The sequence below is a fragment of the Hirundo rustica genome, chromosome Z (assembly GCF_015227805.2).
Source record: "Hirundo rustica isolate bHirRus1 chromosome Z, bHirRus1.pri.v3, whole genome shotgun sequence".
NCBI lineage: Eukaryota > Metazoa > Chordata > Aves > Passeriformes > Hirundinidae > Hirundo > Hirundo rustica.
In genome coordinates, this window is record NC_053488.1 from 18,596,516 (window position 1) to 18,612,396 (window position 15,881).

General features: G+C 39.0%; 1 protein-coding gene across 1 annotated transcript in view; it reads left to right on the plus strand.

Annotated features, from left to right (window-relative positions):
• The first annotated feature begins 3,491 nt into the window (after positions 1-3,491).
• Positions 3,492-15,881, plus strand: part of RANBP3L (RAN binding protein 3 like) — a 68,554-nt gene continuing 56,164 nt past the window's right edge. The window contains exon 1 of the mRNA XM_040089954.1: positions 3,492-3,521. Coding sequence (XP_039945888.1) covers positions 3,492-3,521 — 30 coding nt within the window. The remainder of the gene's footprint in view (positions 3,522-15,881) is intronic.

Sequence of the window (15,881 nt, forward strand, 5' to 3'; positions counted from 1 at the left end):
ATTAAGAGTTGTATTTTAAAAATTAATTTAAAATTTTGTTTCTGAGAGGCACTTTTTTTTTTTTTTCTGATTGTTAACTGCATCTTTTCTTACAAGTATTTTCCATTATCTTAGTTGTATTTATTATAGCAGGAGACGCTTCTACAAAACCTCCGTTCAGATTAAGATATTGTAAAGTACTGAATGCCTCAAAATTAAGGTGAAAAGAGCAATGCGTCTGAAATTTCCAGACACCAGTAAGTCATAAAGTCTTTGTTCTTTTCTCAATTCCCAGAACATTGAAATGTTATTTTCAGCTAAATGTAACTAATACCAACAATGCTATACTTCAAACTCATTTCACGTCTTTTCCTCTGACATTAGAAATATGTGAAATCTAACATTGTCTTCTGATCGACCTGTCATCAGTTCAGAAAAGGTTTTATAATTTACTAGTAGCATTCACCTTTAAAATATATTTCTTACTTTTTGCTGCATTTCTGCTATAATTTTCTTAATCTAATACTTAAGTGACAAGAAGAGAGGATGAAATCTCAGTAGAAGCTGAAGGCTTAACATGTTACTTTAGAAAAAGTTTACTAAACTCCTGGTGAGCTTCAGGTACCCAGTTTTCTTAAGAAACCTGACAGAGCATTGCTGTGTCTGAGCAGAAACCAGTTCAGTCAGCAAAAGCAGTGTAGTGCAGTACCATAGGATGCAGCACTTCCAAGGGGAGCCACTTACATGAGTCACAGAGTGGCAGCACTTGGGAGCTCCCCTTTATCTCCTGCTGTATTTCATTGTGACAATTTAGTACTTGCTGTATGGATAACTAAGATTGCTACCAATTCTATTAGAGAAATATGCTCCCGTATTTTACCCCATTAAAAGAAATCAGGTCAAGCAGATTTACATTCTTTCCAAATTAGATATTCTGACTAATTTCCTTGGAAATTTGCTTGCAGCAGAGAGATAATTTGGTTTGTTTTTATCCATATTTCTGACTGTGTGTCTTGGGTGTGATTGTTGCATATTTTCAATTTCACACAGGCTAAATTGTAGGCATCCTGTGTCTTAAAGTCTCTTTTCCACATTTGGATGGAAGTCATCCTGAAAGATAAGTCACAACAGGAACACATGATACTGAATAAGAAATATGACTCCAACACTTGTGACCATTTTAATTTCATCCCAGAAGTATGATCCTTGTTCATTGAGTGATGGCAGCTTCATGATTCCATTGTGTTGGGATTTTGTACACTTTTTGTTTTAAACCCCACTTCAATTAGAGTAAGTGTTCTACTTTTTAGCCTTCCTTCAAACTGTGAGGTTAAAAACCAGACTTCCTTAGCGCTGTCCCCGGTTAAACAATAGAATAGATAAGGGTCAGACTTTTCATCCTCAGTGAGTAGTTTATTTATCATTTTAACATTGTTTTCAGTACCCACCAGTGGCTTCAATACATCCACTTCAAGGAAACTGGAAGTAATTTCGATTTAACTTACTAAAAGTTTTTTAATTTCATACCCATGAACCTTTTGTTAGATACAGGATATAAGACATCTACCAAAAATAAGCCCTTTTTTTGCTACTGTTTGCTTAAAATCTATGCATAATACTTTAAGTCTTTCAATCCAGTCTAGGCTTGCTTTGATCCAAGCAGCCAGTTTTTTTAGCACTAGACTGTGTATTTCTGCTTAGCTTGATTTGCAATTCTTGTGTGTTGATCAAAACTTCATAGGTTGTTGCTACTGACACAAATCTAATTAAAAACATTTCTCACCATTCCACTAGATTTAAGTCCAAAAGAAATTTATAGCTCCTCTTAATGTATTAGGCACCTTTGTGAAACAAAGGGAATCAGTGCTGCCTACAAATATATTCCACATAGGAATGACATCACCCCCTCAAACACATACTTGGAGTGTTATCCACCCAGTATTGACATCCTGAATTATTGCTTTAGCTATTACAGTCCACACTTCTATGACCAAACTGGATTTTTGTCAAGAGGATATTATGTAGCTGTAGACTTGGCTTCTCTGCATTTTTTTTCATAATTATAAATTCTCTCTAGTTTGCAACAGTAGTTATATTTGGGCCTGTGTTCCGCACCTCGCTTCAGGCGGAAGGAGTGTGCTGGAAGATGAAAGCTCTGTGCAAAGTAGGTTTGAAACCCATGAATCCTCTCTCAAGTCAGTATTCTAAGTCTACCAGTACTAAAGTGTAGTTATATCTGCAGTTACTTTTTCCATTAGAAAGGTGTCTGGAAAATCTGGTATTCTTGGCCTGACTTTTGGCAATCAAGGCACCATCCCCTGTCCAGGCCAGCTGTGCTCTGGGATGGGGTTTGTCCTTGGGGCTGCCTGGGCACTGCTGACCCATACTGAGCCCAGTACTAGCTCGCCCCATACCCTCTTTGCAGGGTGAACAGTCACCAACCAGACCTAGCCCCCCTCACTACAGCACTTTGAGACCTGTTTTTCACTCACTTTCATTACAAATGTCTTGGTTTCACAGATTTTACGTGTCAAGTTATTGTTTGGTGTGGTGTTGTGTGTTTAATGTCAGAACCACGTATTTGTCATGCTAGGACAACCCCATGTTTTGTCTTATCTCAGAGTTTTCCTTCTAGTAATGGTTCCACTGCAGGTACTTGTGCAAGACTTAATGACAGAAAGCTAACACTCTGCTTGGGTATCCTTTGCCTGAGTATTTACTGAGTGGGCAGCTGCAGAGCTTCATCACAGCCATGGGATTCACTGCATTTTGTCTCTTTTCTTTTGAATCCCTTAAAATATTGACTACCACAATACTTTATGGCAAGAAATGCCGGTGTTATGTTAAAAAACTATTTTACCTTAAGATTATCAGTTCCTCTGATGGGTAATTTTATTGATACCCTCTAGTGTTCAAAGTGAGATAAATATTTAATAAGTGTTTTCTTAAAGTAGGTAATATAGACAGCCATGCCACAGAGGATGTCTTACTGGACCTGTCATTTACCAACCCAAGTGAGTTAATCAGTGACATGATTGGAGGCAGCGTGTACTGCAGTGATCACGCAATGGTGGAGTTCACTGTCCTGAAGGACTGAGTCAGGAGAAGAGTGAAGTCAGGACACTAAATTTTAAGAAAGCAAACTTCAAGCTGTTCAAGGACTTTGCCAGTGGTTCCCCCTGGGAAAGTGCCTTCAAAGACAAGCAGGGGTGAAAGAGAGCTGGCAGTTCTTTGAGGGTGTGCTCCATAGAGCACCAGAGCTCTTGTTCCTCATGAGTAAGAAATCAGGAAAGGGAATAACATGGCTATTTAAACTAAAGGGCAAGAAGGAAATGCACAGGGAGTGGAAACAAGAGTGGGTATCCTGGGAAGAGTATGAGGACACTACCCAGTTGTGTAGGGATGGGCTCAGTATGGACAAGAATTGACTGTACTTGACCTTCACAAAGGACACAAAGAATCAAAGGAAAGGTAAAAGGAAATGTATCCCCCTGATGAAAACAACTGGCAAAATGGCGACAGTGGATGAGGAGAAGGCTAAGGTACTCAACAACAGTCTTCCTAAGTCTTCACTGACAACATCTCTTCCCACACCTTGCAGCTGAATGGAGCTCCATTGAGGAACTGGGAGAGCAAAATCCCTGCCACTGTAAGAGAAGATCAGGTTCAAGGCTCCTTAAGAACCTGAATATATGTGAGTCTACAGGACCTGACGTGCGTCCCAGAGTCCTGAGGGTATAGTTCCCTAGGAGCTCTCCACCATTTTTGAAAAGTCATGGCAGTCAGGTAAAGTCCCAGATGACTGGAAAAGAGGAGACATTGTACCCATCTTTTGAAAGAGAAGAAAGCAGGGTGCCTAGAAATTACCTCTCACCCGTTGGAGTCCAGGGCATTCCTTTGGTTGCCCTGGAGGGTCAGAGACCTGGGCAGGGGGATCTGGGACCCCAGCCCAGAGCTCAGAGAGACACTGGCTTTGATTTCAGTCCATGGGAAAGACTTCCTGCACTGCAGGAAGCATTGCAGGCCACAAGAGTGTGAAAGATTGTAGTTTAGTATATCACAGGGTGAAAAAACAGTAAATTTATATTTCTAGCATTGAAGTGAATGGGGGCAAGATGGAGAATTTGGGGCGTTGTCTCCTTCTTCTTCATCCTTCTTGCCTCATTCCATTTCAGCAGTGACTTGGGCACAAAGTAGTTTGTGAGGATTGGGTCAGAGTAGAGATGACCTTTTTAGTATTAGTAATAGGCATTGGTAAGAAAGAATAAATAAAGGATACGTAGTAATTAGTATTAAAGATAACGACAGCCCAGTTTGGGAGGAGTCGGGGAGTCGTCAGAAGTCCAAGCCATGGCAAACATCTTGTTGGACACTGAGAAAATTGTAAGATAAGAAACAATAAACGAAGCGTGCAACCTTGAAAAATCTAAACCTGAAGACTCCGTCTCTTCCTTCGGTTTGGCACAGAACTTGCAGAGGCCAGAAAAGACTCTAAAACCACCTGAATTGCGGGGAACAAACGCAACACTCACCCTCACTTCTGTGCCTGGGAAGATCATGGAACAGATTCTCCTAGCAATTGTGCTGAGGCTCTTGAAAGATGGGGGATGTGATTCAGGACAAACAGTGCAGCTTCACCAAGGGTAAGTCCTGCTTGACCAGCCCAGTGACCTTTTGTGATGGAATGACCACCTCAGCAGACAAGGGCGGGGCTATAGATGTAATTTATCTGGACTTCTGTAAAGCCTTTGACATGATGCCCCACAACATCCTTCTCTCTAAATTTGAGAGACATGGATGTGATGAGTGGACTGTTCAGTGGACAAGGAATTGGGTGGTCATATCCAGAGGTTAGTGGTGAACGGTTCAGAGTCCTGAAGGATATCTGTGCCAAGTGGAGTTCCTCAGGGGTCTGTATTGGGACCAGAGTTATAAAATATTTACCTTAAAGACATAGATGAAGTATTGAGTGCATCCTTAGCAAGTTGGCAGATGACAGCAAGCTAAGGTGGTTTGACACACCTCAAGGATGGGATGCCACCCAGAGGTATCTGGACAAGCTGGAGAAGTGGCCCTTGGGAGCATCATGAGGTTTAACAAGGTCAAATGCTGGTTCTGCATCTGGGTTGGGACAACCCCTGGAATCAACCCAGTTTGGACATGAACAGACCCAGAGCAGCCCTGCCCAGAAGGACCTGGGGGTGCTGCTGGGTGAGAGGCTGGACATGCCCCAGCCATGGCACTCACAGCCCAGAGAGCCAAACGTGTCCTGGGCTGCACCCAGAGCCCCGTGGGCACCAGGGGAGGGAGGGGGTTCTGCCCCTCTGCTCTGCTCTGGTGAGACCCACCTGGAGCTCTGCAGCCAGAGCTGGGGTCCCAGCACAGGAAGGACAGGGACCTGCTGGACTCAGTCCAGAGACAAGATGATCAGAGCACCTCTCCTATGAGGAAAGGCTAAAGGAGTTGGGGTTGATCAGCCTTAACTAGAGAAGGTGTAGGGGGTTTAGTGTTAATATTTTTGTGGGAGGGAGAGACTAGGAGAAAAAAAAACAAACCAGGCTTAAGCTTAAAAATGAACAAAAATAGTTTTATTAACATATATTAAAAGACTGAGAAAAGAAAAAAAAAGTTGAGAAACAAGAAGACTTAAAACAGAATGATACCTTAAAACACTCTTCTTTTCTCTTACAAACTATTAACTTTCTTATTGAACAACATAGAAAGACACAACTTAGGATTTTCAGTCAGTTCCATTACTTAGACATAACTACTCATTACTCTAGGAGAAGAGTCCTTCTAAGATTGTTTTATGAAGACATTTGCTGCAAGACAAAATAGTCCAGTGCTCTCAATGTCACACATCTGCTGCCGCCCGGAGTTTTCGCAGACTGTGATGTTCTATCCACAGTGTATCTGGGGTATTATTTACAAATACTTCTTCTGATCTAAAACTGTCTTTGTCTCAAAAGGCTGAGACCTCCTTTTGACCCAGGAGCAGGAGTTTCAAAGTTCCCAAATAAACCTCTATTACATGAGACCTTAATTTTGATTAGAATAGCACTCTACCCAAATAATACTAAGATGCTGCAAAGAACAGTTCATTTCTTCATAATTTACCTTAGAAAACTCTGGTTAAAAAGGTCCACTTCTTCAATCCTATTCCAATATTATTAGTTCTTTCACTTCTCATCTAACTGGCTTCATGCAGTGTCTGTTCCATGTACCTTCTGGGTTTTTTTCTTTCTTCTTTCTCTCGAGGAAGAATTGTGCTTTAAAAGTTCTGTGTTGCTAAGAACGGGTTAAGTTTGCCCGGGCTTGCAAAAGCCACGTGCACGCACCGGGCTGCAGGGCTGAAGAAAAAATGCAAGGCCGTGCTGATAAAGGAAGCTGGTAAAGGTCCTTTTTTCCAAAAGGGCAGCGAGGCCGGACCCGAGGCCGCCCGCCGCCTCCGATGTTACCTCATGGCTGAGCCTAAAGCGAGAGAGCGGGCGGTCAGCAGCAGATCAGTTTTAAATGTCCCTTCCAAAATTGCACTGACAGTTCTCATTGGTCAACTTAGCTGCCAATATCCCAGCCTGCTTTTTGATAGGTCCTTGTCCTCCCCCCAACCTACGCTACAGTCAGGGCAGGGAAAAACATTTTACATTTCTCTATATCTAGAAAACAAAATTGTGCTAACCCATGATAGAAGGCTACTGGCACACCCTATTGTGGCCCTTTCAGTTTTTATAAGGGGCCTACAAGAAAGATGGGAATAGATCTCTTAGCAATGTTTGTTGCAATAGGACAAAGGGTCCTTAAACTAAAAGAGGGTAGTTTGAGGCTAGATGTAAGGAAAGTTTTTCACAGAGAAGGTGGTGAGACACTGGAGTAGGTTTCCTGAAAAGGTGCTCCATCCCAGGAAACATTCAAGGCCAGGTTGGACAGGGGCATAAACACACCCAGCTTCTGCAAGATTTTCAGATCAAACCCAAAGAAATTTATAGTCCTGATCACCTGCCATTTGCTATAGATTAAATATTTTAATAATTTTGGGTTGGGGGTTTTTTGCTTGTTTGGGTTTTTTTGTTGTGGTGGTTTTATTTTTGGGGGGTTTTTTGGTTGGTTGGTTGGTTGGTTTTTTGGTTTTTTGGGGGGGTGTTTTGGGTTTTTTGGTTGGTTGGTTGGTTGGTTTTTTGGGTTTTTCTGGGGGGGTGTTTTGGGTTTTTTGTTTGTTTGTTTTTGGTATATGTTTAAATATCTGTTCCAAGTGATAGGAGTGATTGGAGGGCTCCTCATGAGTTCTAAATTTTCATCTAGTCACAAGACCATAGAATCATAGAATGGTTTTAGCTGGAAGTGATCTTTGAAGATCATCTAGATCCAACCACCCCAACATGGGCAGGGACACATCACCACATCAGATTGCTCAAATCCCCACCCAATCTGGCCTTGAACACTTCCAGGATATCCACGAAGGTCCCTTCCAACACAAACTCTTCTATCATCCTGTGATTCTGTTTTCTATTCACTCTCAGTCAAATAATGATTTTGAGTCACATCAAAATACATTATACATTTTTTTTAAGATGAAAATTCCTTCTTTGCTCAGGTTCTTTTCAAGTGAAAAACATCTCTTTGTCATTCTTTCTTTATATCTCTTCAGCTTCCAGCATATTCAGTTTGGCACAGAGAAAGGAACTGTGATGCGAATTCAGTATTCATTAGCAAGGTGGGTTTATAAAGAAGCTTACCCATCTCTTTTTCTTTCTTCCTTTCATCATAATTCACAGGGTTGTGTTATGTTCTGATTCCCACTTTCAGGTAACTATTCACATTGACTAAAGTTTTATTACTTATGTCAAAATCTTAATTAAGCCCATATTTGTACATCTACATAGTGACTTTTTAAAAAATTCTGTTACCCTTTTCTATCTTGTGTTTGTTCTTTCAATGCACAAACATTGAGTATTTTTGCAGTTCCTTTGCCGCCAGTTTTAATCTTGACAGTTGAAAATAACAATGCCGCACATTCTGCTGCTTCACTATATGAGGCCTTTTCCAAATCATTGACAAATAAATTGAAAACCTTGGATTCCAGTACTGAGCTTCTTTTGACTTTCTAGGTAACTTCTCTCCAACTGTTCCTAACTTCCCTCTTGTATCCTCTAACAAATTACTAGTTTAGAAGCACAGGGACTACTGTTTTATAGACAGAAGGACAAGTTTTGTCATCACACTTTGCCGCATGCCCGTAATTATATTTTTACTTTACAGAATTTTAAAGAATACAGTGTTACATTCAATAATAAAAATAGTGACTGAGTAAAGAGGTGACAAAGATTGACGAATACTACAGAGATTGCAATGTGTCAGTATGAGAAAACAGTAGAGGAGGCCGATATGATCCTGCAGTTTTTCCTCAGGAAAATATCCCACAGATTTTAGTCAATCAATGTGCATTGTGACCCCAGAAACAGAGGAGGATCAAACCCAAAAACTGGTCAGAAAACTGGAAGGAAAAATATCTTTCAAAAACAGCATTCCAAAGTGTTTATGAAGAGACCACACTCCCAGCCCCCCTTACAATGGGTAAGGCTCATTCCTCTGCCAATAAAGCACGCAGTGGAAATTTCCACTGCAAGTTACAGCACATTTCCACCCTTTAACCCTACTCACACTGAAGTTTTGCAATTCTTTATGGTAGTTGAAATGTATAACCTTTACTTTACTAAAGATAACCAATCTGATTTTTTTCTAACCTAGCCTAATCTAATCTTTGTTTAATTAAAAAAAAAAAAAAAAGGCATTTTTATAGTTCTAGTGAGAAATATGAGGATGTAATGATTTGAATGATGAGCAGACATGGTACCAAAATAATATTTGTTTTAATTTGAAATTATTTCATATAGAGGTCAACATATTTGCAGATGAAATTGGTAGTTGCATGTTTGGCAAATAGCATTTTTGGTTTAATAGTAAATAGTTGTTAATATTATTAAATTCTTTGTTTAATTCACAGCAATCTGTTTTTATCCTGAAGATGATGATTAACAGGATGCTTTGTGATCAGAAGACATCTTCTTTGCTGCTTGACGGGCAGAGGTTTTTAACCTGTAAAACTCATTATTGCCACGAAAAATGCATGCCCATAAGCCTAAATTTGCAATTGTGAACCACTCACTAAGGCCATGTTCTTATCCTAAAAGGGTTAGTATTTAAAGCAGGTAGAATTAAAAGAATGTAGCAGATGGGCAGAGAAGTGGCAAGGAGAAACAACAAGTAAAAGGGCAGGAAGAGTTTCCAGGAAAATTTTTTTAAGGCAAAATTTTGAAAAATAAGAGAGCAAAAGATCTAGAAATGAGAATGGTAAGACAACAGTGTCTTGGAGCCACGCATGAAGAAAAAAAAAAAATTATATGTGATTTGGGCATATGAGACAAGGGAAGAGGAAAGATTTCTTGCTTTCAAAATACAATGGAGACATGATAAAACTTCCCAAGTTCCTTCACCTTTGTTTGCAGGTTTTTTTCTCAATATTCTGCTATGACAATTCCTGGACAAGCTACACACGCCTTCCACACCATCCTGAAAGTCTCCCAAGTCGCAGTTTTGACTTTTACTTCTGACTGTGATTCTTTTGCTGCCTTCATGCACTGTGCTGCATAAACACAAAACAGTAAGGCAGGAAGAAGAAAGTGGCAAGGATAGTCATGCAGGGCCTTCATGTTCCCAAACAAGAGTCCTTTTTCCTGGGAGTCTTAGATAGCAGGATTAATTTTGTTCAGATCTGAAGTATGAAAACTTAAAAAAGATTTAAAAGTTGTCCAACTCCTGTGACATCACCAGTCTGTCTTCATTTTATCTGAACACTTGTGATAGTATTATGTCTCTGCCTAGTGTTATGCATCCAGTGCTTTTTAGTTGAAAACATCTGTTTTTTTTCTTGAAGTATTGATCTCCGTTTTAGTTAACCTTTGTAAGCCTTCTTTACTTTAGATTTTCCATTTTTGTGCAAACTGCGAGATTTACATTTCTCCTGCCTTGTTTCATGCATTTAATCTGTTTATTGCTACTTCTACTTGCTTAACACCCTTTTTTCTTAACATTCTCAGTAGTATATCTTGATATCAAGCCTCATTACCTACTACAACATCATTTGCTTGAGAAGATCCCTTAAAGATGCTGACATGGAAAGTCACATCCTCGTGCCTCTGTTTGACCATGGTCTTTCCATATTGGCAAGCTTTCCTCCTGCCATCTCATCAGATTAAAGTTTCTTGTCCACCATTTCTTACAATTCTTCTTTTCTATTTGTTTTCGTAGCATGAAGTGATTTTCCTTTTCCCATGTCAGGAACAACTTTCAGGCACAAGGACTGACTGAGCCACATATTTAAATCTCAAATCTTGCTCTCATTGTGTACAAGGGACCCATCCTATTGTTGCTAACCAGCCCTCCAAACTGTGTCATCTACAGGTTTTAGCAATGATAATTTTACCTTTCTTCCAGGTAACTGGCTGAGATAACTGAGTACAGAGTTCAGTTGTCATACACAAGGGTGAGAAAGGGTGCTCTGATCTTGGCATTGCAGTAAAAAAAAGTCACTTGTGATGTCAGGCTTTATTTTCATTATGTTTATATTGACGAAGATTTTTAGTGCCATCTAAAAGTTCTGTATTAATTAATTAGTATCATGATTGATTTTATAAGAATCATTTTCAAGTGGATAAATTTGCAATTATCTGGACTGCCCCCCTTTTAAAAGTATGTGAAACATTATTTTTCTTTCCAGTTTTCTGAAACTTTTCCAGTGTTCCAATAGTTTCTGAAAATCAACAGTTATGGTTCAAGACAACTGAACTTTCTAGCTTGTTAAAACTTTAAATGCAAATTACATTGACTTCTCCCCTGCTTCATTTGTATCATATTATTTCTCAGTTTTTGCATGGAAATTGTGTCATTATCTCCCTGTAAAAAAACAAAACAAAACAAAACAAAAACAACAACAACAACAACAACAACAAAAAAAAACACCACCCCCCCCCCAAAAAAAAACCTGTGTCCTTTTCTTCTGCAGATACAGTCCAGAAATAACAAAAAAGGGGTTTTTTTAATAACATTTTACTATATCTGTGTAGCTGTGTCTATAGATAATATTAGAAATCTATTCATTGTTCCTAATATATGAAAAATCTCATTATTTTCCCTACAGACCATAGATTTCTCTGCTGGACTGTTGATTTCTTAATAAATTTTCAAAAGTTTCCAGATTTTATTTTATTTTTCTTGCTGACAGTTTCCTGCTCCTTCTATTTGAGTATATATTTTTGTATATAGATACAGATGTACATACAGTTCATTACTGCTGCCACATTTATCAGAAAATGGGGGGGGGGGGGGGGGGGGGGGCGGTGTTCCAAATTTTTCGTGCTACCCTTAAAATGCTTTCTACTACCATTCACTCTTTTCTCCCAGGCAGCTGCTTCACCGATTTTTGGCAACATTACATTAAATTAGTCTTTTAAAAAGATGATAGATATGAATATTTGTAACTTCAGTTTTCTTCTGTTTGACTACATAATCTCCTTGCCACTTAACTGGTGCAGCTGTCTTTGAAGTTATGAATCTTTATTTGATAATTACTGTTGTTGCTATTTCATTAGTGGTACTCAGAAATTAAAAAGTTGGAAGAATAAGCATAGATACCTTCTGTTCACACTGTGAGTGGGTATAGTCCATTACCCACGTTTAGACTTTATGCCATTATTTGTTTGTTTCTCAGACTGAGTGACTTGTGATAACACAGCCTTCTAGCCTACACATGATGACCTGGTTCTTACAGTGCTACAGAGCATGAGCTCTCTAGTGTGATAGATACCCAGCCCCACACAATATGTTGCTTTTTTCATCCTTTAGGACATTGATTTGTGAGCATTCAAGAGCTCTATTTCTAACTTCCCAGTGACTTGTGAAAAAGCAATGGCATTTTTCATGTAGACTGAGACTCTCCTTTCACATATTGCCCACTCACTTCTTCACAAGTAGTTGAGACTGAGTGTGAAGTGGAAAGTTACAGGTATGCTTGAGAGTAAACCTCCCAAATTATTGGCTGAGGTCAGGCAAACTGTGAGCAGTATCTTAACAGTTCTTTCAAATGACAGCAAACAAAGCTTCAGACATTGTAAAATATTTAAAGCTGTGCGAAACTCAGCAGTTTTTGCTGGCAAAGGTTCTGATTTTGGTCTGGCTGCAGTTTGAATAAGGTTTGCATACACTAAGAAAAAATGTAAGAGGAAACACACCTAATAGAAACTTACCTCTAATAGTATAATGGTTTTGTTAAAAACCTAAAAGCAAATAATTCTGTTAGTTTTCACTAAAAACCCAATTATTGGTCCGGGTTTATCCAAAATCTTAGAGTTGCATTTTCCTTGTCACAGATGTAAGGACAAAATTCAAGTTGTATGGAAAATAGATGAATCCCATTGAATTGTTTCAATATAGGAAAATTCACAGCTCTGAAAAGACTGTTGTTATTTCTTCTGAAAACTGGGATTCCCTTATCACCCTTGTAGTACCATTGTGGAGATTCTTCCGTCTCATATCAGCTCTTAGTTTGATCTGTTGGAAACAAAAACACATCATTAAATTACTGTAGAAGTACATTATTTGAAAAGGGATATAGAAAGAAACCAGCTTCCTCTAACTCAGTGCAACAGCTTTGCATCTGGTGAAAAGGTGAAAAGGTAAAATTGAACTATGTCTTCTGATTTCAGTCCAGAGAGTTTCATTCATTGCAGTAAGTGTGGAGTATTGTAAGATCAGTAAATTCAGCAATCTCAAAACCAAAATTAATTTAAGCTTTTTATCAGTTCTTAGAGCAGTACAGGGGTCTTTGTCATGTGCTTTTCTAAATTCTCAAGCACAAATTTACATCTGCTAGAAATGAAAAAATGTAGAAGTGTGGAGGCACATACTGTATACAGATTCTTTCTACACATATTAAAAATATTTTATTGAGCAAGGCTGCTTTGGGTTCAGCAAACAGAGCCTCAAAAGAGCTGCGTGGCTCAGAATGTTAGCATATAATCATTATCACCTTCATAATGACAGGTGTAGAAGCAATCTAGAATACTTACCCTGCCTGCTCCAGCTGATGCTAGAGACAAAACTTATTTCAGTGAGAGCATGGTCATAGAATCATAGAAAGGCCTGGTTTGGAAGGTACTTTAAAGATTATCTTCTTCAAGCCCCTACCATGGGCAGGGACACTTGCCAGTATATCAGGTTGCTCAAAGCCCCATCTAACCTGTCCTTGAACACTCACAGTGATGAGGCATCCCCAACTTCCCCAAGCATCCTGTTTCAGTGCCTCACCACCCTTGCACTCAAGAACTTCTTCCTAATATCTAAGGTAAACTTGTCCTATTTCAGTTTAAGGCCATTCCTCCTTGTCCTATCACTACCCGCCCATGTAAAATATCCCTCTCCGTCTTTCCTATAGGCCGCCTCTGAGTACTGAAAAGCAGCTCTAAGATCTCAGATCTCTCTCTTCCCCAGCTGAAGCACACCAGCTTTCTCAGCCTGTCCTTATAGCAGAGGTGCTCCAGCCTCCTCATCATCTTTGTGGCCTCCTCTGGACTAGCTCCAAAAGGTCCATGTCCTCTATATGTTGGAGATCTCAGATGTGGACTTAGAGGTGGGTCTCACCAGAGTGGAAAAGAGGAGGATAATACGTATCTCTAAACTAAAAAATAAATGGTTGCGTCTTTCAGCACAACTTTCCAATGCCCATTCTATAACATGTTCCTTTTCGTGCAGTTTGAACAGTTAATCACCAGATACAAAATCAACTGCTTGCATGTGTGAGCCTTCTCATCTGTATTTCTTTCCCATATACCAGCAGAAGGCAAATTTTCAAGGAATTTCAGCAGCAGTTATGGCATTATTGTGGTGTCTTTTCTTTCAGGTTGAAGGTCTCTGGATGAAGTGGGATGGCTACCAAACTCCTTAGGGTTCTGTAAATAAATTATTGCTAAAGCTGACTAAGAAAGCTCTAACATGGCAATATCAGAGCGCAATATCTCTTTCTGGATAGAAGATAAATTCTCCATTATTAAAAAAGTTTTCACATAAAGTAGGAAAATGTCTGTTACATAGAAATTAAAACACTGTTCCATTTATAAACCACCCCAGCCTTAGTTTCCTGAAGGAAAACTTAATTGGAAATATTTTCATATAAGATTTTCATACTTTTTAATGTTCAGTAAGAAACACTGGACAACATGTTTGTCCCTTCTGGAACCTATTAATATTATAACACTTTCTGTCATCAACAAGTTGAAAATACTGTCAGTTCCTCACTTCACTCGTGATTTTTCTACCCAGATTACATTCTGTAAGTAATCTGGGCTTTGCCTGTAAAGTGTTAAAGATATATGTGGATGTCAGAATAACACCTGATTAATAGAAAATTGTAAAGAAAAAGAAATTTGTCTGAAGAGAGGCAGTTACAGTTCTCTAGCAGCTCATAGGCTGTAGATCCTAAAGGACATGATTATTGTCAGATGAAAAAGGGAAACCAGATGGATTAAAGTATATAATATATAATATATACTTATATACCTTAATATAAAAACATAAAGTATATAAGTATTATAATCAGAAAGGTTCTTAAGAATCTTGTAATAATTGCATAAGAGTGTAATTTTTGTAAGGCTTGAAATAGAGTATAAAGGAAATGTTTTGTATTTGTTCTCAAACTTTTTCATGATTAAGTGTTTTGTTTTTTCCTTTTTTAAAATTGTAAATAATGATGTTGCAGAAGCCTGGAAGATAAGGGGAGAAATGTGTATATCTCAAACACTGTCAGCCACACAGCTGTGAAACCAACCAAGGATTGTTCATAAGAACATGCTGTGAGAAAAACAAGATGTGACTGCAGAAGGTGCCATACACAGCAAGGGCAGCACCCACTGGGAAAAATGTCCTTGTCCTGGCTCCTGGAGATAGGCAGCAAACCCAGCACAGCAGGAGTGAGGCCAAGAAGTGGGCATGGACTTTAGTAGGTGTCAAGACCACCAAAGCCTCTGATCCATATCCAGAAAGGTCTGAAAGAATGAACTGCGCATGAGAACTGATTTGCATAGAAGGAGAGAAATTTATCTCCAAGGTGGGGAAAACTTATCTGTAAAAGGGTACCCCCACCAATCTGGGTCACAGGACACCCCATCAGCTGGATCAGCTCTGGAGCCAGGATTGGCAATCTCTCTCCCATTCTTCCTTTTCTTCTCTCTCTAGCTCTTTAATCCATCTTTCTCTCTTCCCTTCTTTAATCCATCTCTCTCTTCCCTTCTACCCTACATTTTGTTCAAAGCCCAGCTCTGTGTGTTCGGACAGGGAGATCAGGGACTGATTACACCAATGCCTGTGCCCAGTGTGTAATTTACTAATGAAACTTTGTAAGGTTTTACAGAACCTCTGACTTCTGTTCCTTTCTACTACCGGAACTGATTCTCCCTTTCCCCTTTACAGATAGGATGCCACAGATGGATATCACTGTATTTAAATGCATATATTAAAATTTTACAGAATTCATGGCATCATATTGGTATCTTTATATTGAAGGACTGAAAGTCTTGGACAAAAACCTGCAAAAGTGGCAGAAACATATAAATATAATTTATAAATAGATATTACATTCAATAAAGTAAATGTTCCTTTTTGCATGGGTATTTTAAAATGCCCTTTTCAACGTGTTTATTAAAACTAGCTACAAGCAAAATTTGTCTTGTGAATACTGACCACGTGTTACCTCTTTTTCTCCTTTTTGAGCTCTAAAGGAAAAAGGCACCGAAGAATTAGTTCTTATACAAAGCTGTTTTGAGGTTTCTCTGTTTATCATAATTACTGTGGAAAGG